We start from the raw sequence: 21,802 nt of genomic DNA on the forward strand, positions 1-21,802 counted from the left end.
TTAATTTGATGACATACATGATACAGCCAATTCCCGAAATGTCACAATCTACTGAAGATAATTGCCGTAGGCCAGTAATCGAGCAGTCAACCAGAAGATGGACTCCTCTCATAATAATTTGACAGAAGCCATATTCTTGCATAAATAGCGTTGTTCATAGTTTTTCCAGTAAACGAGTGAGTCAGCATCGCCCTCTGCTGGTTTCCCGAAGCTCGTGAAATTAACTCCTGTGATGCCAGAACACTCAAAAAGAAGCGCAGATACTCAGAAAGTCAGAGGCGCGCGGCTTTTGGAGAGTCAAGACTTCACTCGGCGATATCCCTCCTGCGTAGGCTACAGTAGTTGTAGTTTCCGTATTCCTCCAGAGAAATGTCATTGTAAAAAGTTATCTGACATCATTATCGTTGCCAAATCTTTTTTTGTTTGCATATCGTTTCAAGTGTGGGAGCTGCGAATTGGATCATCAGAGCTCTTGATGCAGAGATGCCACAGTTCATTCGATATGTACAGTGTATATATAGGCTACGACCTATGAAATAGCTGCTCACAGACTGGGATTTAATTCCTTTACCAAGACGATTTTGAGATAGTCATTTTTGTGTATTTTCGAATCTGGAATCTGGATTAATGAGAGTGGAAATTGTGAAGGCGTGTTTCGTAGCCTAAATTGTATTTTTTTTTTGCGCGAATATTTAAATTCTCCCAGTTGTAGTTACGACGGAACCAACTATTTGGAAAGGGAATTACAACACGTTTACAAAAGGAAGAAATTAAATCGGATCCTCATTTTCACAGGTTCTTGACCTTGAATCTAATTAGGCTACCAATTCTTCATGATGTGGATTTATTTCTATCTCGTTCTTTTTCTATTAGGTGAGACATTTATATTCTGATGGTTCTTAAGTTTTAAATGCAGACAAAACAATTTATTCAATTGCACGACATGCATGGGGATAGTTTTGTAATTGTTGTGAATATTATGAATATTATACATTCAGTAGGACTCTTTCATTTGAGGTTGTTTCGCCTTTAACCTACTTATTGTGAAATGAATCTTAAATTTTACTGTCAGATCATTACATTTAAATAGTTTCCTTAATTACCCATAGAATGCACGTTTGAACTTATTAGGTGCAACATTTGACCTATACTCCCAACTTGTTGTTAGTGCTTGTTGTATTGTCTTTTCGCATCTCGTTTGCCTATTTGATTAAGGTTGAGATAGTGAAATAACTCATATAAAGTTAATGCATAGCCTAAACATGATGATGATGATGATGATGGTGGTGATCTGTCTTGTTGGTAGAAGCTGCTCAATTAATCAGTTACTGATAGTGATTATATGCATCATTTAGTTGTACTGCATACTCCCTGTACTTTAAACCAATTGCAAAGTCTATAGCAATATCTCCCTTAGCAGTATGCAGGTTTACCTGAAGGTATCTCTCATGTCAGTCTTTCAATCTAAATAGGAGTCAGTGTTTGTATCTTTCCTTGTCTATGCCAGTCAATAGATAAGGCTCTGTTTTGCTCTCCCTATGTTTGTTATTGATTTGACTGCCATACACAACAACAATATGGAACACTTTAATATTCTGAAGGTAAGTGCATTGGGATCAATGCACAGGCAGCCCAATTCTGATATTTTGCCAAATTATTGGTCTTGACCAATCAGATCTGATATCTTGCCAATAAATGGGCAAAATATCATGAAGCATAACAGATAATAGACTGAAATATATCATATAACTAATTGATGCATCAAATGCGTGTGTGCTAATCATAGCCTACATACAAATGAACATGTCAAACAACAAATGACTTGTCAAACAACTATCATATATTTCGATCTGTTCCTGGGTCTATTTGTCAAAGAAAATCTTGCACCTGTTTCATCCCAGTTGGCAAAACCGGTTGCAATGACGTCATGTTTGCGTTTTATACTGATTTCAACATTACGTTTTTAATACATCTCTTTAGTGACCAGACAAAACACATGTAACTGATTCTAATCTGGTGATCTGACCAGATAACAACCAAAATAGGAAGTCTGTCCTCAGACTACTTGATGCCGTTGTAATCTGGTAATCTGACGTTTCTACAGCCAGAAATGTAGTTTACAACCAGAATATGTGATTGTTACGTCCCATGCCAAATTCTGCCTGCTGAGATTGCAGCATTGTAAGGAGTTTGAGTTTCCAATTGCACAGTAGCCTGCATTTATAATAGGTCTATCAGATTCTGCTCTTGAGAGAAGAGTAATACTATTACATTCTCAAGACGGTTTAGGACCAATATATAGTTCCTAGTGGACAACATTTGGCATGGGATGTCATAATGATGTCATTTTCTGGTTGATATTTTGTTTGTTTTTGTAGCTAATACATTACGACCAAAGATGTATTTTTCATGACAACATTGAGACATGAAATATAATATGCCATATCTGGTCAGAAAACCATATACAAATATTTCAACCCAAACAAGGCATCAGAAGAACCATCAGAATGGCGTCATTGCAACCATTTTTGTCCGCTGGGTGATGACACGGTTATTTAATTGCATTTCCTTATACCGTATGTGTATGTATTCTTTGCATGTTTCATATTCGTAAACAACATATCCAGTGATCAGAAATCCCTTACACCAGTGTTTCCTAAACCTCAATTAGTACCCCACAGCTATTACACTTATTTCATGTGTTCCACTACTAGCACTCTTGAGTAAATTTTGTGAGATGTGCTAGTTCTGGAATATATCAAACACATGGAACGCCTGGAGGTACTCAAGAAGAGGTTTAGCAAACACTGCCTTACCTTATGAAATGCTCATACTGCACCAGTGACACAGTAAATCCATCAAATATTCCCATGCATGTGTAACTCCATATGTCAGACCAATGGAAACAGCCTCCTGTTCCCTCCCTCAGACGGGGTTGTGTCCTCCTGGGGTGGTTCCTCATCGGCCCTGGTTGGGACGGGTGCCCATGGCTGGTTGGATTGCGTGAGGGCCAGTGACATATGCAACCAGAACCCCCAGTGCAGCTCCCGCTACCGGGTGATGCGTCAGTGCCTGGTGGGCAAAGAGAGGGACACCATGCTGGCCAACAGGGAGTGCCAGGCTGCCCTGGAGGTGCTGCTGGTCAGCCCGCTGTATGACTGTCGATGTAAAAGGGGCATGAAGAAAGAGCTTCAGTGTCTGCAGAGCTATTGGAGCATCCACATGGGCCTGACCGAAGGTGAGACTGATATCAATGAATAAATTGTTTTAAAAAATTGTCTTGTACCATATACATAGATACTTGCATAATGAGATCTGCATGTATGTGCATAGGTAAGAATTAGAAACGGAATTTGATTTGGTGAAATGGTGTTGCAGCAGTAAACTGAATCAAAACACAGAATATATAGACGATAAACATATACAGACAGAATAACTCTGCTATTATGAATTGTATATGTCACGTAATCAGCAAATTAGATCTAATTAGATACAGTGGCTACATGATCATCTAGGTCTCTTTAAAAAATGCAGAGAATAAGGAAAGTCTCATGGATTGTATGCTGCACCTGCTACAGGATAGAGTGCATTCGGAAAGTATTCAGACCCTTTCACTTTTTCCATATTCTTGTTAGGTTACAGCCTTATTCTAAAATGGATTAAATGAATTGTTTCCCTCATCAATCTACGCACAATACCCCATTATGACAAAGCGAAAACAGGTTTTTAGCAGTGTTTGCATTTCAGCCCTTTGCTATGAGACTCAAAATTGAGCTCAGGTGCATTCTGTTTCCATTGATCATCCTTGAGCTGATTGGAGTCCACCTTGGGGAAATTCAATTGATTGGACATGATTTGGAAATGCCCACACCTGTCTATATAAGGTCCCACAATTGACAGTGCATGTCAGAGCAAAAACCAAGCCATGTGGTCGAAGGAATTGTCCGTAGAGCTCCGAGACAGGATTATGTCGAGTCACAGATCTGGGGAAGGGTACCAAAACATTTCTGCAGCATTGAAGGTCCCCAAGAACACAGTGTCCTCCATCATTCTTAAATGGAAGAAGTTTGGAACCACCAAGACTCTTCCTAGAGCTGGCCGACTGGTCAAACTGAGCAATCGGGGGAGAAGAGCCTTGGTCAGGGATGTGACCAAGATCCAGATGGTCACTCTGACAGAGCTCCAGAGTTCCTCTGTGGAGATGGGAGAACCTTCCAGAAGGACAACCATCTCTGCAGCACTCCACCAATCATGCCTTTATGGTAGAGTGGCCAGATGGAAGCCACTCCTCAGTAAAATGCACATGACAGCCCGCTTTGAGTTAGCCATAAAGGCAACTAAACAAGAATTTGGCACGGTGGTGGCAGCATCATGCTGTGGGGATGTTTTTCAGTGGCAGGGACTGGGAAACTAGTCAGGATTGAGGGAAAGATGAACAAAGCAAAGTACAGAGAGATCCACAATGAAAAAGTGCTCCAGAACGCTCAAGACCTCAGACTGGGGCGAAGGTTCACCTTCCAACATGACAATGACCCTAAGCACAACCCAAGACAAAGCTGTAGTGGCTTTGGAACAAGTCCCTGAAGGTCCTTGAGTTGCCCAGCCAGAGTCTGGACTTGAACCCTATCTAACATCTCTGGAGAAACCTGAAAATAGCTCTGCAGCGATGTTCCTCATCCAGCTTGACAGAGCTTGAGAGGATCTGCAGAGAAGAATGGCAGACACTCCCCAAATACAGGTGGGCCAATCTTGTAGCGTCATACCCAAGAAGACTCAAAGCTTTAATCACTGCCAAAGGTGCTACAACAAAGTACTGAGTGAAGGGTCTGAATACTTATGTAAATGTCATATTTCCATTTTTAGTATTTAATACATTTTAAAACATTTTTAAAAAACAGTTTTTGCTGTGTCATTATGGCGTATTGTGTGTAGATTGATGAGCGGAAAAAAATATTTAATCAATTTTAGAATAATGCTGTAACATAACAAAAGGTGTAAAAAGTCAAGGGGACTGAAAACTTTCCAAATGCACTGTATATTGATACCCCTGATGAAAAATATTTGCTTTATATTCTCTGTGAAATAATGGAGCAATAATGCAATTACAGCAGCAAGACCTGTTAGGGGTGCGCGATTAGTTTTCACCTAAAGTGTTCCATATTATCGTATTATTAGGTTACAAACCCACCGTTCAATGGCCTGGAGCCAGCCACTTGCACAATCCAGGAGGTAATATTTCACTTAGACCTTAGTCCTTCAAAAGCCTACTTCACATTGTCAGAAGCGTGGCATGATGCATGTTTCAAGACATCACTGCAGCTGATGTCAAATCAAATCACAAGCTCTAATGTAGTCAAAAGCTTTGAAACACCATATGCTACTACATATCAACTGTGGCGAAGTCACTTTTACCAGGAGCTAACTCTATGCCTGTGCTCTAGAATAGAGGGTTCAAGTGAAATGTTAGGCCTGCTTTCTTGTCCTATCTGAACGGAGTTACAATTGGACTTACAGTAGGCTACATACAGTAAGCTGTTTTGACAAATACAGACCTCCCCTGTGTCTTTCACTGAGGATACTTGACCGAACAATGCAAGTGTCCCATTTTGGCACTGTCCAGGGAGATAAAACAGGCTTTAATGGAGGACAGGGCTCTTACAGTGCAGCTTTAATCTAATCATGATCCATTGTGCAGTCAACCAGGCTTTTGTTAACTGGAAACAATCAGTATATAATATTGTTCTCCATCGAAACAAACACGAGGGCCAATTCCCCACAGACCCTCAAAAACGCTGCAAGCCACTTAAAAAATGGTTGTGGACAAAACCCAGAAAAAGTTAGGATATTGTAGGAAGAGCACCAGCTTGAAAGGTTTTCTCAGCAGATACGGAAATGTCTACAGGCCATGTAGATAATTCCTAAGAGCCAGCCTGTGTTGCTGTTGACTAAAATATAAAGTTATTTAGGTAATTTTGGGGCATATTTATTAAAGGTTTGTGTGTGCTAAATTGCAGCAAAAATGTTGCGTTCTCTGCATTTTTTCATAAAGAATTGTAGATAGTGTTAATGAATTGTAGGTAGCGTCTGCTAAATTACATTTTAGTCATTTATCAGAAGCTGTTATCCAGAGCGACTTACAGGAGCAATTAGGGGTTAAGTGCCTTGCTCAAGGGCCCATCGGCAGATTTTTCACCTAGTCGGCTCGGGGATTCAAACCAGCTACATTTCGGTTATTAGCTCAACAATCTTAACCGCCAGGCTACCTGCCTAGACATTAAGAGGGGCGAATGTTAAAACATTAACAAAGATAAAATGAGCAAAGGCACGCCATCTGCAAGTTTCCTATAAATTGATTGTCCTTTTATAATATTCGTCTTCTATTCTTTTGATTCGTGGATTTCCAATATTTATATTCATGAAATGCTCTGAGCATAATGCAGGGATAAGGACTTACACTCCTAGTGCAATGATAACCACAAACCTCACACGTTAGCGGCCTTTACATTTCTGTTTACTAAATTTGCCCTTATTTGTGTGATAAAGAAGGCTACTTTGCTGTATTCCAAGATTAGTGACTGCTTAGACTTTGTTACACTGTGCATGTAGGCAGCAAACCGGAGGGCGTTGCTGCTATGAAAAGGACCAGCATTCATTGGCCCTCGTTAATATTGTACACGTGAACTGTTAATTGAGGTTTTAAAAGAAATGCCAGCTGAATGCAATGTGTCAGTGACAGATAATGGTTGGCCTTTTGAATAGGTCCTTCTCACTGCCGGACAACAGGGGTTTGGAGTCTGAATCTATAAAAGGCGTAATTACTATGTGGGAAGCATACTCTTTAATAACATAAAGGTAGCTGCATTTCTCTTTCGATTAAGCCTCATGGAGAGAGCACAAGGGTTTGAGGCAGTTCCGGACAGTCAGTTAAGAAGTCCCATTCTTCACATATCACCGTTTTGTTCTTTCAAATGAAAGTGAATTGAGCAGATAGCTAAGAGAATTGAAGGCCTTTATGTGGGCGGTTTCCTTGCAGTTTAATTAGTAGAATATATTTCTACAGCAGGGAGCATACGTGAGTCTGTCTCAGGCCATTGTGAGATCTTACATGAAATAACAAAGTAAGCACTTAAAAATAATGATTTTCCCACTGGTATTCTAAAGGTCAGGAGAAGAATCTGTCAGTATTCCATGCTAATATCACTACACAGCTAATTTAGAGCGGGGAAATAGGAACCCTATGCCAGCTTGAGTACGTTATTCCTAGGACCCAGGCAGAGTCAAGGGAGAAACGCATAAGGTTACAGAGGTACACAGTATTCCTCAGTGAAACCATCATTACCATGAGCAATGGTAGCAGTCACCAGCCATTACCTTAGCCATCCTCTGTCATAAGGAGCACATTTCTCCAGTGAGGCAATGGGAGTTTGCTTCTGCATGCTGAATGTGTCCTCTGTTTTTACTCATCTTGCCACGCTCGCTAGGTGGGTGCTTCATCATCAGAGGAAGAGACCTGTCAATATTTTTCTGGAACAAATCAATAAGAGATTTTCAGGCCCCCCAAAACCTGTGAAAAGGATCAATGAAATATGATGACAGGGATGGCATTCTATGTTCTTGCAAATCCCTCTAATGATTCCTTTACTGTAACTGAAGCTCCATCGAGCAGATTTCAATTTGACTGAAATGACACCCAGAGTGGCTGCTATAGTTGGGAAATTCGCCCCTCTTACCCTGGCAGGAAGAGACAGACTATTTTGCCTTCTGAATACGGGCAAGTGGGGATTTGGATTTGTTCCGCCATAACGGTTTGTGGATGATTGAATGCGGATCATAGGAATCGTGCGAATGGATTAGCTATCAGAGCCGTTGCCATTTTCTTCTACACAGATGGTCTTCAACCATTGAGAAATATGTAATCAATATTCTTCATTTATGCAAATAGACCAGGTCAACTTTAAACAAATAAGGTGAATGACAGCTATTAAAATGTACTTTGCTTCAAGCTATAAGCTGTTTGCCAAGACCGGAAAAATCCATAGGACACTTCCATCACCTCAGGAATGTACTCCTATTGATAATGAATATGTGATGGATTTTAGATTCTCTACAGCTTAAACTCTTAGGCAGTCATCCACTGAATCAACTTAACCCAATGAGTCCCACCCTAACGGCAGCATGTTTCGGCCTTCTAACCCCTTTTAAAAAATGGGGTGTTTAAGCTACAGATTTCTGGGTTGTACCATCGGTGGTTATGATATCCTGATGGGGCCTGGAGTTGGGTATTTTTACAACAACGTCTGTGGAGTCCGAATGGTTTGCGCTGAAAACTATTAAAAGCTATCTATAAAAAGCTGAAACTCTCACGAACACGTACCCATTTTGCTCTATGACGCCCACAAGCTACACAAGAACTGTTAGAAGGTAAAAGGTTCTTCTACATAGAAGATCATCGGAAATCTCAGGACATAGTGTCTATAATACTGTAATAAGCTCACATGTTCCCTGTCACAAACTCCACGCAGTTGTCGCTGACTAGTTGGATATTCATTTCTCACCGAGCAAAGAATTTCTGAACGTACAGCATTCGTATAAATTCATTTTGATCAGATATTTGCTTTGGCAGAACTCATTATTGTCAATAAAACTCATGAATGCAACTGTTTATGTCAAATTGTTTTGTTTTCTACTTGTGGCCCTGGTTGTCCTGAAAATAAAATGGTCAAACACTTTGTTGTGAGGCTAAATATAAGGGCTGGACATGCAGATAAATGAAAGTCAGATAAATGAAAAACCGATCTTTGCTGGGATCTTGGGACTGATAGGGTTAAGAGCAATATCCACCTACAAGGGACTAATGATTGTCTGTTTCACTCTGGCCATGTGCAACACTGTCAGAGCAAATTAAGTCAACCTGAGTCTTAATTACCACGATAAGTTGTTGCCCTACGGCAAACCATCATACACTAAACAGCTGGGAATAATGTTTTGTATTACCTGAGGAATACATTATCGGTTGGGTGACTGTCAAATAGCACAGTTGTTCAAGAACAGAGTGCCATGGCCCCCTGCTGTGAATGTGAATCTGTCAAACCCCAAGCGAGAGAGCGATGCTGTACTTGTGCAGTTCTAATTTTGCATGGCACGTGATAACATTAGAAAACACTTTCAAAATCCATTCACTACCTTCATTCATGCTATCATTTTATGTTTGACAATGTTATTAATGAATTATTACTTCTTTGACTTACAATCAAATGAATTGTTATTATACACTGAGAATACCAAACATTAGGCATTAGGAACACAGTCCTAATATTGAGTCTCAGAAGAGACTCAATTTGTCAGGGCATGGACACAGGGATGCTGGCCCATGTTGACTCTTAATGCTTCACACAGTTCTGTCAAGTTGGCTGGATGTCCTTTAGGTGGTAGACCATTCTTTAAAAAATATATATTTTTAAAGATTTTAAAATTTAAAATGTATTTTTTAAACTCCTTTTACTCCCCAATTTCGTGGTATCCAATTGGTTGTAGTTACAGTGTTGTCTCATCGCTGCAACTCCCGTACAGACTTGGGAGAGGCGAAGGTCGAGAGAAATGCGTCCTCCGAAACACAATCCAACCAAGCACTGCTTCTTGACACAGGGCACATCCAACCCGGAAGCCAGCCGCACCAATGTGTCGGAGGAAACACTGTGCACCTGGCGACCTGGTCAGCGTGCACTGCGTCCGGCCCGCCACAGGAGTCGGTAGTGCGCGATGAGACAAGGATATCCCTGCCGGCCAAACCCTTCCTAATCCGGACAACGCTGGGCCAATTGTGCGCCGCCCCATGGGCCTCCGGGTCGCGGCCGGCTGTGACAGAGCCTGGGCTCAAACCCAGAATCTCTGGTGACCTTAGACCACTGCGCCACCCGGGAGTCTCTGGTAGACCCTTCTTGAGACAAACAGGAAACTGTTGAGCATGAAAACCCCAGCAGTGTTGCAGTCCTTGACACAAACCAGTGCACCTGGCACCTACTACCATACTTTGTTCAAAGGCACTTCAATCTTTTGTCTTGCCCATTCACCCTCTGTATAGCACACATACACAATCCATGTCCCAATTGTCTCAAGGTTTAAAATCCTTCTTTAGCCTGTCTCCTCCCCTTCATCTACACCAGGGGTCTCCAACAGGTAGATCGCGAGCTACCAGTAACTCGGAGCCCACTTATGAGTAGCTCGCCAAACAATTCTGAAAGTACATGCAATTTTCACGTGTTCCACCGCAAACTGTCATAAACCAATCTCACAAGTATCAGACATCATGACATTGACGTTATCTCACATTTGGTTAGCCATTATTGGCTTAATAAGCTAATAACCTAAAACAGTATCTGCCAACTATATTAATGTGCCAATCTGCCAACTATATTAATTTGGTGACAGGTCGAAACGCATGAAAGACTCATGGCCATTTAGCTAGCTTGCTGTTGCTAGCTAATTTGTCCTGGGATATAAACACTGGGTTGTTATCTTACCTGAAATGCACAAGGTTCTCCACTACGACAATTAATCCACAGCTAAAAGGGTAAACCTAGTTCGTTTCTAGTAATCTCTACTCCTTCATTCATCTTATTCTGACTTTATATGGCGGTTGGCAACCAACTTTAAGGTGCATTACCACCACAAAGTGGACTGGAGTGTGGACCTCAGTTATACTTTCAATCACCCATGTGGGTATACAGTGCATTCGGAAAGTATTCACACCACCTTCCCTTTTTCCACATTTTGTTACGCTACAGACTTATTCTAAAATCTATTATATAACAAATGTTGCTCATCAATCTACACACAATACCCCATAATGACAAAGCGAAACCGTTGTTTTTACATTTTTTGCTAAATTATTAGAAATACAAACAGAAATACCATATTTACAAAAGTATTCAGACCCTTTGCTATGAGATTTGAAATTGAGCTCAGGTGCATCCTGTTTCCATTGATCATCCTTGAGATGTTTCTATAACTTGATTGGAGTCCACCTGTGGTAAATTTAATAGATTTTTGACATGATTTGGAAAGGCACACACCTGTCTATATAAGGTCCTACAGTTGACGGTACATATAAGAGCAAAAACCAAGCCATGAGGTCGAAGGAACTGTCCGGATTGTGTCGAGGCACAGATCTGGGGAAGGGTCTTAAAACATTTTTGCAGCATTGAAGGTCCCCAAGAACACTGTGTCCTACATCATTCTTAAATGGAAGAAGGTTGGAACCACCAAGACTCTTCCTAGAGCTGGCCACCTGGCCTAACTGAGAAATCGGGGGAGGTGACCAAGAACCTGACAGAGCTCAAATCAAATCAAATGTTATTTGTCACATACACGTGGTTAGCAGATGTTAATGCGAGTGTAGCGAAATGCTTGTGCTTCTAGTTCCGACAATGCAGTAATAACCAACAAGTAATCTAACTAACAATTCCAAAACGACTGTCTTATACACACAAGTGTAAGGGGATAAAGAATATGTACATAAAGATATATGAATAAGTGGTGGTACAGAGCGGCATAGGCAAGATACAGTAGATGGTATCGAGTACAGTATATACATATGAGATGAGCATGTAAACAAAGTGGCATAGTTAAAGTGGCTAGTGATACATGTATTACATAAAGATGCAGTAGATGATACACAGAGTTCCTCTGTGTAGATGGGAGAATCTTCCAGAAGGACAACCATCTCTGCAGCACTCCACAAATCAGCCCTTTATGGTAGAGTGGCCAGACTGAAGCCACTCCTCAGTAAAAGGCACATGACCGCCCGCTTGGAGTATGAGAAACAAGATTCTCTTTGGCCTGAATGCCAAGCATCACGTCTGGAGGAAACCTGGCACCATCCATACGATAAAGCATGTTGGTGGCAGCATCATGCTGTGGGGATGTTTTTCAGCGGCAGGGACTGGGAGACTAGTCATGATCGAGGGAAATACGAACAAAGCAAAGTACAGAGAGATCCTTGATGAAAACCTGCTCCAGAGTGCTCAGGACCTCAGACTGGGTCGACGGTTCACCTTCCAACAGGACAACGACCCTAAGCACACAGCCAAGACAACACAGGAGTGGCTTCGGGACAAGTCTCTGAATGTCCTTGAGTGGCCCAGCCAGAATCAGACTTCAACCCGATCGAACATCTCTGGAGAGACCTGAAAATAGCTGTGCAGGACCTGCAGAGAAGAATGGAAGAAACTTTCCAAATACAGGTGTGGCAAGCTTGTAGGGTCATACCCAAGGAAACTCAAGGCTGTAATTTTTGCCAAAGTTTCTTGTATAAAGTACTGAGTAAGAGTCTGAATACTTATGTAAATGTGATTTTCAGTTGTTTTTTTTAAATAAATTTAAAAAAATGTAGATTAAGGCTGTAACATACCAAAATGTGGAAAAAGTCAAGGGATCTGAATTATTTCCAAATTCACTGTATGCTCCTAAAAACCATGTTATATTTTAAAGCCTTGCTACACAGACGCTCATTGATGCGCACAAGCAGTTTGGATGAAATGATTGAATAACATGTATGCGTACATTTATTTTGCAACGTAAGCGCACGTAACGCGAACGTTGGGGTCAGCATGTTAGATGGCACATTCCTCAATTTCTAGATGCACAATTAAAGGGGAATTACATTTTAAAAATCTTCCAGGCCTAAAAATGTTTTTCTTCTGATATGATTTAACCATTGACATGGACTCAGAACATCCAATTTCGTTGTTTCTCTATGAACAATTGTAATTTTGAAGGAAAGTAATTTTGGAAATATACAACAGATTTTATTAACCTTTATTTTACCAGATATGTTGACAGAAAGCATTTCTTTCTCTTACACTAAGGACCCGGGGAAGAGTTGCAGTGGGGAGGAGAAGAGCAGAATTTGCCTATTTGAAAGAAATAAAAAAATGAGAAGCTTGTGACATGTTTCCTTTTTTTTGAGTAGCTCTCATGCTAGAAAAGGTTGGAGACCACTGATCCTCACTGATTGATGTGGATTTAACAAGTGACATCAACAAGGGATCATAGCTTTCACCTGGATTCACCTGCTCAGTCTATGTCACGGAAAGAGTTCTTAATGTTTTGTATACTCAGTGTATGTGGATGAGGCTAAATTATAATATACTTGTATGATATGCAGGGAAGTTTCTTCTTGGCCACTTGGGTGAAACTGAAATAGTTTGTTTCCCTAAACTTCCCCTCAGTCCCTCCGGAGAAGAATAGAGCTTCATCATCCATGATCCTCTATAAGCTGGCCCCGAGGCTGGCCACAGCACTTTCAAAGCTAGAGCATTTGGCTTTGTTTGAAGATTTTGCTATTGTACAATGGCCATTTAGGATGGGTAAACAGACTTTATGGGAAGTCTCTGGGAAAAAGGACCTATCTCAGTGGTAACTGTGGGTTCCCTAAGAGTTCCAAGCACTCGTAAAAATTGGCAATTGTTGTACTTAGGCATGCTAAGGGAGAGAAGTAAGAATGTTTGTCTGGCTTCCTTTGCTTTCTCACTACAGAGATGTGTAGGATGATACGGAAAAATGTGGACAGGGGGAAATAGGGATAATAGTCCCTTATCTCACAACCCTCCCCCATGGTTTCTGCAATAGCTACTCTTAGAGAACTGCCTGTGGTGATGTTACACGTTGTGATGATCGTCAATGCTGACTGAAGTAGTGAAGGGAAGCTAGGGAAGTGGTAGAAATGGGATTTCTTTGTCCTTAGGGGGCACAACACAAAGGTTTCAGCATTGTTTCCACCACTCAATAAGCAACTGATCTAGACTACTTCATAATCAAACAAAAGCCTTTTGAGGATCAGGCGACGAGTGGCTTATCTGCCTTTGCCATCCGTACTGTTAGCTAACGTTCAATCGCTGGAAAATAAATGGGACGAACTGAAAGCACGTATATCCTACCAACGGGTTCATTAAAAACTGTAATATCTTATGTTTAACCGAGTCGTGGCTGAACGACAACATTAATAACATACAGCTGGTGGGTTATACACTCTATTGGCAGGATAGAACAGCAACCTCTGGTAAGACACGGGGCGGGGGACTATGCATATTTGTAAACAACAGCTGGTACACAATATCTAAGGAAGTCTCTAGGTTTTGCTCGCCTGAGGAAGAGCATCTCACGATAAGCTGTAGACCACACCATCTACCTAGAGAGTTTTCATCTGTATTTTACGTAGCTGTTTACATACCACCACAGTCAGAGCCTGGCACTAAGACAGCATTGAATGAGCTCTATTCCGCCATAAGCAAACAAGCTCCTCGTAGCCAGGGACTTTAATGTAGGGAAACTTAAATCCTTTTTACCAAATTTCTATCAGCATGTTAAATGTGCAACCAGAGGGTAAAAACTCTGGACCACCTTTACTCCACACACATACAAAGCTCTCCCTCGCCCTCCATTTGGCAAATCTGACCAGAATTCTATCCTCCTGATTCCTGCTTACAAGCAAAAATTAAAGCAGAAAGCACCAGTGACTAAATCAATAAAAAAGTGGTCAGATGAAGCAGATGCTAAGCTACAGGACTGTTTTGCTGGCACAGACTGGAATATGTTCCGGAATTCCTCTGATGGCATTGAGAAGTACACCACATCAGTCATTGGCTTCATCAATAAGTGCATCGATGACGTCATCCCCACAGTGACTGTACGTACATACCCCAACCAGAAGCCATGGATTACAGGCAACATTCGCACTGAGCTAAATGGTAGAGCTGCCTCTTTCAAGGAGTGGGACTCTAACCTGGAAGCTTATAAGAAATCCCGCTATGCCCTCCAACAAACCATCAAACAGGCAAAGCGGCAATACAGGACTAAGATCGAATCGTCCTACACCGGCTCTGATGCATGTCGGATGTGGCAGGGCTTGCAAACTATTACAGACTACAAACGGAAGCACAGCGAAGAACTTCCAAGTGACATGAGCCTACCAGACGGGCCAAATAACTACTATGCTCGCTTCGAGGCAAGTAACACTGAAACATGCATGAGAGCATCAGCTGTTCCGGCCGACTGTGTGTAAGACCTTTAAATAGGTCAACATTCACAATGCCACAGGGCCAGACGGAATACCAAGATGTGTATTCCAAGCATGCACTAAACAACTGGCAAGTGTCTTCACTGATATTTTCAACCTCTCCCTGTCTGAGTCTGTAATACCAACATGTTTCAAGCAGACCACCATAGTCTCTGTGCCCAAGATCACTAAGGTAACCTGCCTAAATGATTACCAACCCATAGCACTCACGTCTGTAGCCATGAAAGGCTTTGAAAGGCTGGTCATGGCTCACATCAACACCATTATCCCAGAAACCCTAGACCCACTCCAATTTGCATACCAAAGATCCACAGATGATGCAATCTGTATTGTACTCCACACTGCCCTTTCACACCTGGACAAAAGGAACACCTATGTGAGAATGCTACAGCTCTGCAGTCAACACCATAGTGCCCTCAAAGCTCATCACTAAACTAAGGACCCTGGGACTAAACACCTCCCTCTGCAAATGGATCCTGGACTTCCTGACGGGCCACCCCCAGGTGGTAGGGGTACATTACAACACATCCTCGCGCTGATCCTCAACACGGGGGCTCATCAGGGGTGAGTGCTCAGTCCCGTCCTGTACTCCCTGTTCACCCATGACTGCACAGCGAGGCACGACTCCAACACCATCATTAAGTTTGCCAATGAAACAACAGTGGTAGGCCTGATCACCGACAACGATGAGACAGCCTATAGGGAGGAGGTCAGGGACCTGACCATGTAGTGCAAGGACAACAACCTCTCCCTCAACGTGATGAAGACAAAGGAGAGGATTGTGGACTACAGGAAAAGGAGGATCGAGCATGCTCCCACTCTCATTGACGGAGCAGATTGAGAGCTTCAAGTTCCTTGGCGTCCACAACACCAACAAACCAACATGGTCCAAGCACACCAAGACAGTCGTGAAAAGGACACGACAAAACCTATTCCCCCTCAGGAGACTGAAAATATTTGGCATGGGTCTTCAGATCCTCAAAAGGCTTTACAGGTGCACCATCAAGAGCATGGTTGCATCACTGCCTGGTATGGCAACTGCTCGGCCTCCGACCGCAAGGCACTACAGAGCGTAGTGTGTACGGCCCAGTACATCACCACGGCCAAGCTTCCTGCCATCCAGGACCTCTATACCAGGCGGTGTCAGAGGAAGGCCCTAAAAATTGTCAAAGACTCCAGCCAGCCTAGTCATAGACTGTTCTCTCTGCTACTGCACGGCAAGTGGTACCGGAGCGCCAAGTCTAGGTCCAAGAGGCTTCTAAAAAGCTTCTACCCCCAAGCCATAAGACTCCTGAAAAGCTAATCAAACAGCTAATTTACGCTGCTGCTACTCTCTGTTATTATCTGTGCATAGTCACTAACATAACTATACCTACATGTACATATTACCTAAATTACCTCGACACCGGTGCCCCCGCACACTGACTCTGTACCGGTACCCCCTGTATATAGCCCTGTTATTGTTATTTACTGCTGCTCTTGAATTATTTGTTATTCTTATCTGTTACTTTTATTAGGTATTTTCTTAAAACTGCATTGTTGGTTAAGGGCTTGTAAGTCAGCATTTCATTGCACCCGTTGTATTCGGCACATGTGACAAGTACAATTTGATTTGTAGTTCAATCAATCGTTTTGATTATGAAGCAGCAGTATGAACAAGCACAATGATAAGGCCAAACACACCAACTTTTATTTGACCCTCATTTTACCACATCATCTTCTACCTGGAGAAGAGTTGCAGGGGTTGAATGAGTCAGTTGGAAGCTGGAGAAAATTACTGTAGGTGGCCAAGGGAGTATGAGAAGCCGGATTAGGATTTTAGCTTTGACAGTGGGGTTAACCTTTAACTCTTGCAACAAGTGCCATGGCTACTTTAATGACCACAGAGATTATGGACATCTGTTTAATGTCTCATTTGAATGATGGCACCTTATGCAGTTTAGTTGCCCCCTCCCCCCATCACTCCCTTACCAGATGGAATAGTGCTGTCTTATGGCCCTCCAACACCACATTCGGCATATTCTATTCTCCCATCCAAGAATTGACCAGGCCCTGCCCTGCTTAGTTTCAGAGGCAAGCAGTCAGTGGGATGTAGGGTGGTGTGGCTGCTGACAGTCTCTCTGCAATGTCTTACAACGGGTTGCTTACTTTCTTCTAGTAATGTATTATGTCTAGGAATCTATGGAGTGTGTCTGGAGTCCTGGTCAGGGTCCATGGTCAAAATCGTAATTATTAGAGATGTTTCCTCATTATCAGATGGGGAAACTGGTTGTGATTTTTTTCTCCCCCTCGCGGAAGGGAACAAGACATTATATCAGCCTTAGTGTGGCCCTCCTTGGACTTTTGCTCAGGAGTTGGCAAGGGAAGAGTTCAATGTCGTCCCTCTGCAGTTTATAATGCTGGTAGGCGCAACTTTCACTCCTGTTGAATGACATGTTTTTTAGCCATTTGGCGTTATAGTTGATCATCTTTAGTTTGGTGTATGTCAATAGTTGTTTTACTGAGGCTTTTTGTATCCCCCTGTTCACGATGGAACTAAGATAACATATCATAATATAATGTTTTGTTTTCAACAAGTGTACTGTGAACCCACGTCACACTGTGTTACTAAAGTGACATCTTCAAGGGTATTCTTTTTATTCCACCTGATCGGCAGCCTGGTAATGAAATATGCACTATACTGTACAACATGATCAACACATATGTGAATCACACACTACCTTCCGTTGAAGTCTCCATTCTCTGAACAGCTGGAAGAACACTTTATGAGGTAACTCTTTTCAAACGCACGGAGAATTGTGATAAACAAATGGTGATATTTATTGATTGGATGGTTATCCACTGAGCTTCACCTCTCCCCACAGGTTTTGGATTTTCTCATTTGCTGCGGTGGGCTCCCTGCCTGTCCCACACCAGCCTTGCTGTGTTTCTGTTAGCATCAAAATGCAATGCTACACACTGGAGGGTTTTGTCTAGATCACACCGAATGGCTGTGAATTTTAAACACAGGATTAGAGGCTTCTGAGAGAGAGGCACAGGGGAGCAGCACAGTCAGTTGAGTGCTAATTTGATTCATTTTTTTTACAAACAGCCACAGCAATTCAGCGTTTGGAGGCTGCTTCACCTAAATCACAGAGCACCAGGACCAAATATTCTTTCCAAAATCAAATTATCTGACCGTGGTGAACGATCTGCTTTGCATATCACAAAATTAGCCAAATGTTCACACCATTGAAATCTTCAGGGTGTAAAATGGGTTATTGGTCAGACAGACCGATTAAGAGCCAAAAACTCAAGTTGACAAATTTTGTAGAATTCCAACTTCACTGGTTTCTGTTATCAACAGAAACAATATAGATATTTGCTTATTGTTTTAGCACAAAAAAAATGTTTTATCCTGTGCAATGTTTCTAAAACCATGACTCCTTGCCTTTGACACATGAAGGTCAACAAATTTGTATACATTTTGAGATCATACTCCTTTATTAAATGTACCACAACACATACCCAATAATTAATGTACCATGAACTACAGTATGTGGGTGTGAACACACTATCATTTTCCTTTTTATCAAAACAATTTCATCATGTACTGTTTTCCCAGGTGGAGAGCTTTATGAAACATCCCCTTATGAACCTGTGATGCCTGTTCGCTACCCTGATGCATTCCGTCTCGCTTCCATTATCTCAGGTAAGAACAAATGTTTAGTGTTATAATTTTTTTGCTTCCACAATAACTATTCCATGTTAAAAGACTGTGAAGATACACTGTATACAGTGCCATCGAAAAGTATTCAGACCCCTTGACTTTATCCACATTTTGTTACATTACAGCCTTATTCTAAAATTGATTAAATAATAAAAATATCCTCAGCAATCTATACACAATATTCCATAATGACAAAGCAAAAACAGTTAAAAAAAACTTTAAAAAATCCACATTTATTACAAATAAAAAAACTAAAATACCTTCAGACCCTTTGCTATGAGATTCAAAATTGAGCTCAGGTGAATCCTGTTTCCATTGATCATCCTTGAGATGTTTCTAATACTTGACCTGTGGTACATACAATGGTACATACAATTGATTGGACATGATTTGGGAAGGCACATACCTGTATATGTAAGGTCCCACAGTTGACAGTGCATGTCAGAGCAAAAACCAAGCCATGAGGTTGAATAAATTGTCCGTAGAGCTCCGAGTCAGCATTGTGTCGAGCCACCGATCTGGGGAAGAGTACCAAAATACTTCTGCAGCATTGAAGGTCCCCAAGAACACTGTGTCCTCCATCATTCTTAAATGGAAGAAGGTTGGAACCACCAAGACTCTTCCTAGAGCTGGCCAAACTGAGAAATCGAGGGAGAAAGGCCTTGGTCAGTGATGTGACCAAGAACCCGATGGTCACTCTGACAGAGTGTCTAGAGTGTGCTCTAGAGTGTCTCTTTGGTAATGGGAGAACCTTCCAGAAGGAAAACCATCTCTGCAGCACTCAACCAATCAGCCCTTTATGGTATTGGCCAAACGGAAGCCACTTCTCAGTAAAAGGCACATGATAGCCCGCTTAGAGTTTGCCAAAAGGCACCTAAAGACTCTCGGGCCATGAGAAACAAGATTTTCTGGTCTGATGAATCCAAGATTGAACTCTTTGGCCTGAAAAGCCAAGCGTCTGGGACTGGGAGACTAGTCAGGATCGAAGGAAAGACGAACGGAGCAAAGTGCAGAGAGATCCTTGATGAAAACCTGCCCCAGAGCGCTCAGGACCTCAGTCTGGGGGCTAAGGTTCACCTTACAACAGGACAGCGACCCTAAGCACACAGCCAAGACAAAGCAGGAGTTGCTTCGGGACAAGTCTCTGACTGTCCTTGAGTTGCCCAGCCAGAGTCTGGACTTGAACCCTATCTAACATCTCTGGAGAAACCTGAAAATAGCTCTGCAGCGATGCTCCCCATCCAACCTGACAGATCTTGAGAGGATCTGCAAAGAAGAATAGGAGAAACTCCCCAAATACAGGTGTAACAAACTGGTAGTGTCATACCGAAGAAGACTCGAAGCTGTAATCGCTGCCAAAGGTGTTTCAACAAAGTACTGAGTGAAGAGTCTGAAAACTTATGTAAATGTGATATTTCATTTTTTTTTTTATACATTTGCAAAAATTTCTAAAAACCACTTTCCTTTGTTATTATGGGGTATTGTGTGTAGATTGATAAAAAAAACTATGAATCCATTTTAGAATAAGTCTGTAATCAGTGGCGGTCAGTGCTGTTTAAGGTGAGGGAGGACTATTTTCATTCATATTCCATTCACCCAGTTAAATGTAACAGCGATAGGTTTAGGCTAATATTTGATACTCAGATTTCCCTTCCCCCATTATAAGGTTACTACAACCTAGCCCAGTGGTTCTCAATCCTGGTCCTGGGGACCCAAAGGGGTGCACATTTTTGTTTTTGCCCTAGCACTACACACCTGATTGAAATCATCAAAGCCTTTTGATGAGTTGATCATTTGATAATTTAATCATACTGTGTAGTGCTAGGGCAAAATCAAAAATGCAAAACACTTTGGGTCCCCAGGATTGGGTACCACTGGGCTAGCCTATGACTGACGGTTTACAACGTAGGTGCACACAGGTTGAGAGACACATTTGAGGTGTGTCGAGAGACACATTTGACATTCAACACCGCCTTGCACACACTTGCCTGCATCTAGCTGATATAGGGTGTAATTATTCATCCAAAAATGTGACAAATTCAGGCATGTTATCCCCGATTTGTTCCATTTGCTTCCATTTAAGAAATGTTTTTCAACAGAATCAGCGGAATGAATACACTCTCGTCCTCTCACCTTGTCCCTTCGCTTGTGGACTTCAATGCCCAACACATCAGCTGTATGTGACCAGGCGAAAAAACCTTTCCAAGCCAAACCACTACACACAGCCTACATCGTTGTCACAATATTAGCTAAAGAAGTAACGTCATAGTCAGCATAGCTAATAGAACTAATGTGTTAGTAAACCCACTACAATCATGCAGTAACGTTAGTGTACAGTCAGTAAGCAGTTACACCGGTGGACCCCGGTGGCAATACATTTGTAAAACCAAAAGCTTACCTTGACTTGGAAGAGTTCCAATGTTTTGTTGGAAAGTCATAGCCAGATAGCTAAAATAACATCCGTTTGTTTGAGCAGGGTGTTTTAGTAGACTAAACTAGCTAGCTGCATTTTCTAGCTAAGTAAGTGAAACTGAAAGTTTAAAACAATTATCAAATCACTCTCTATATATATATTTCTCTCTTGCTTCTCCTTCATTTTGGAAGAAATTAATTTGTTAAACTGTTCGACTAATGTCTTTCTCTCTCTCTTTGAGTCAACTACTCACCACATTTTATGCACTGCAGTGCTAGCTAGCTGTAACTAATACTTTCAGTACTAGATTCATTCTCTGATCCTTTGATTGGGTGGACAACATGTCAGTTCATGCTGCAAGAGCTCTGATAGGTTTGAGGACATCCTCCGGAAGTTGTCATAATTACTGTGTAAGTCTATGTAAGGGGGTAAAGAACAATGAGCCTCCTAGGTTTTGTATTGAAGTCAATGCACCCAGAGGAGGACGGAAGGTAGCTGTCCTCCGGCTACACAATGGTGCTACCCTACTGAGTGCTGTTGAGGCTACTCTAGACCTTCTTTGCAAAATAGTGTGTTTTAATCAATTATTTGATGATTATATTTA

General features: G+C 41.8%; 1 protein-coding gene across 2 annotated transcripts in view; it reads left to right on the forward strand.

Moving 5' to 3' along the window:
- Nucleotides 1–281: 281 nt before the first annotated feature.
- LOC110535809 (GDNF family receptor alpha-2) overlaps nt 282–21,802 on the forward strand; it is an 82,416-nt gene continuing 60,895 nt past the window's right edge. For both annotated transcript variants that reach the window (XM_036935635.1, XM_021621109.2), the window contains exons 1-3: nt 282–873; nt 2,930–3,238; nt 18,681–18,767. In XM_036935635.1, the coding sequence (XP_036791530.1) occupies nt 834–873; nt 2,930–3,238; nt 18,681–18,767 (436 nt within the window). In that variant the 5' untranslated portion in view covers nt 282–833. The remainder of the gene's footprint in view (nt 874–2,929; nt 3,239–18,680; nt 18,768–21,802) is intronic.

Source organism: Oncorhynchus mykiss, chromosome 11 (assembly GCF_013265735.2).
Source record: "Oncorhynchus mykiss isolate Arlee chromosome 11, USDA_OmykA_1.1, whole genome shotgun sequence".
Classification (NCBI taxonomy): Eukaryota; Metazoa; Chordata; class Actinopteri; order Salmoniformes; family Salmonidae; genus Oncorhynchus; species Oncorhynchus mykiss.